The 1,623-nt window shown below is 36.9% G+C and overlaps 1 protein-coding gene across 1 annotated transcript; it reads left to right on the plus strand.

Moving 5' to 3' along the window:
- Positions 1–3: 3 nt before the first annotated feature.
- LOC107578277 (uncharacterized) lies at positions 4–1,328 on the plus strand (the record flags this gene model as incomplete). The annotated part of the gene is made up of 5 exons (XM_016264247.1): positions 4–271; positions 350–673; positions 822–911; positions 1,035–1,097; positions 1,230–1,328. Coding segments are annotated over 5 exons (813 nt in total), but the record flags the coding sequence as incomplete, so codon positions are not given.
- Positions 1,329–1,623: the final 295 nt, after the last annotated feature.

Consider the following 1,623-nt stretch of genomic DNA (forward strand, 5'->3'; position numbering starts at 1 on the left):
CGGTCGATCTCCATTGACATCAATCCCTCTGGGCTGATTCAGTGCTCTACTAAAGATGTCTACCCAGCACCGGTGGTGCAGTGGAGCACAGAACCCTGGTTAAGTCCTGCTGCTCTGCAGCCCATCACCCGCATGGCTCCTGGCGGAAAGGGCCTCTTTAAAGTGGAGAGCATCCTAAAACAGCAGAACAACAGCCTTGATCATATATATGTGTGTGACATCACCTCCAAATATGGCACACAGACATGGACAGCTTCATTACAGCTGCAAGGTAAAACTTGATCATACTATAATGTGCATAATGTGTTATAAAGGTGATAATACCAATGTTGTCTCATATACATCACAGAAATTACCGGCTTTGAAGGGAAAGACCTGGTTATTCCATGTAAAGCTCCAAAGAATTTTCAGTCCTTCTCTCTCGTCTGGACTTTTACGGCAGCAAACAAAACCACAGATATCCTCACGTATGACAGCCAGACACATGAATCCAGCAGCTCCTGGGATCACGCAGAACTAGAGGAGGACAACGCATTGAAGGGGGATGTTTCACTAAGCCTGGAGAACCCTGGGTTAGAACTTTCTGGAATCTACACATGTGCCTTCTTAGAAGCAGAGACACGGCATCTAATACAGACCCGTGTTGTTATTACATCCTCCAGACAGGGAAAAGGTATCCACTGATCCATGAACTCATCCATACATTAATTAATCTGTTGGACCAAAGCTAGAACTAATTTCCTGCTAAACATTGGGGCAGTTTACTTTTTAACAGCAACATCTGTCTTGATTGAACACTTTTCTTCTCTTTTTCTCTGTAGATTTTCTTAAATATAATCTGTGGATGTTGGGTATCATCGCAGGATTAATTGCCCTTCTTGCACTCACTTTAATTATAAAAAGATACAGAGGTAATACAGTGAACAGAACGTACTGTATAATAATTAATCTGCATAATAGTGTTTATTGTTAAAAATACACAGAGTGTAGATATTTAAGTCTATATAAATGGCCCATGATGTTTATGTGTGCAGTAAAATCAAAAAGAAATCAAGACAGCACTCAAGAGGATGCGGAAATGCAAAGCATGAACCCAGGCACTGTCCAGTCATCTTTTATTTTTGTATAATTAATACATAACAGAACACATAAGTTCCCTGCTATTTAAAAACCATGTCAATTTAGATTTGAATTCTTGCAACTGAATGTTTTCCTTTTGTCTTTCATAGACAAAACATCAGAAGAGCCACAAGCAGGAAATAAACTTATGACACAGCCTTCAGGTTCTCACAGTTAGCCATGGAAAGAAGAAAAAAGAATATGAGAGAGAAACCAGTATGAGATATAAGTTGGAAGACCAGTTGATGGGACTTTATTTCTATACAGTCTTCTTTATTTCTTATTTGTGAGAAACAATTTGGAAAATGACATAAGAAAATGTTTAATGTGTTTTTTTAATGGTACTTTTATTAATTTATTTTGAAATATAAAATAAAAATATATATATTATTTGTCAAATATTTATTATTAATTTTCCATAAGCCTCAGACAAGCAATTTAATTAGTAATTACACTACCATTCAAAAGTTCAGTAAGAATAATTTTTCATATATACAGTGGGTA

Source organism: Sinocyclocheilus grahami, unplaced genomic scaffold (assembly GCF_001515645.1).
Source record: "Sinocyclocheilus grahami isolate Dianchi unplaced genomic scaffold, SAMN03320097.WGS_v1.1 scaffold9521.1, whole genome shotgun sequence".
Lineage (NCBI taxonomy): Eukaryota > Metazoa > Chordata > Actinopteri > Cypriniformes > Cyprinidae > Sinocyclocheilus > Sinocyclocheilus grahami.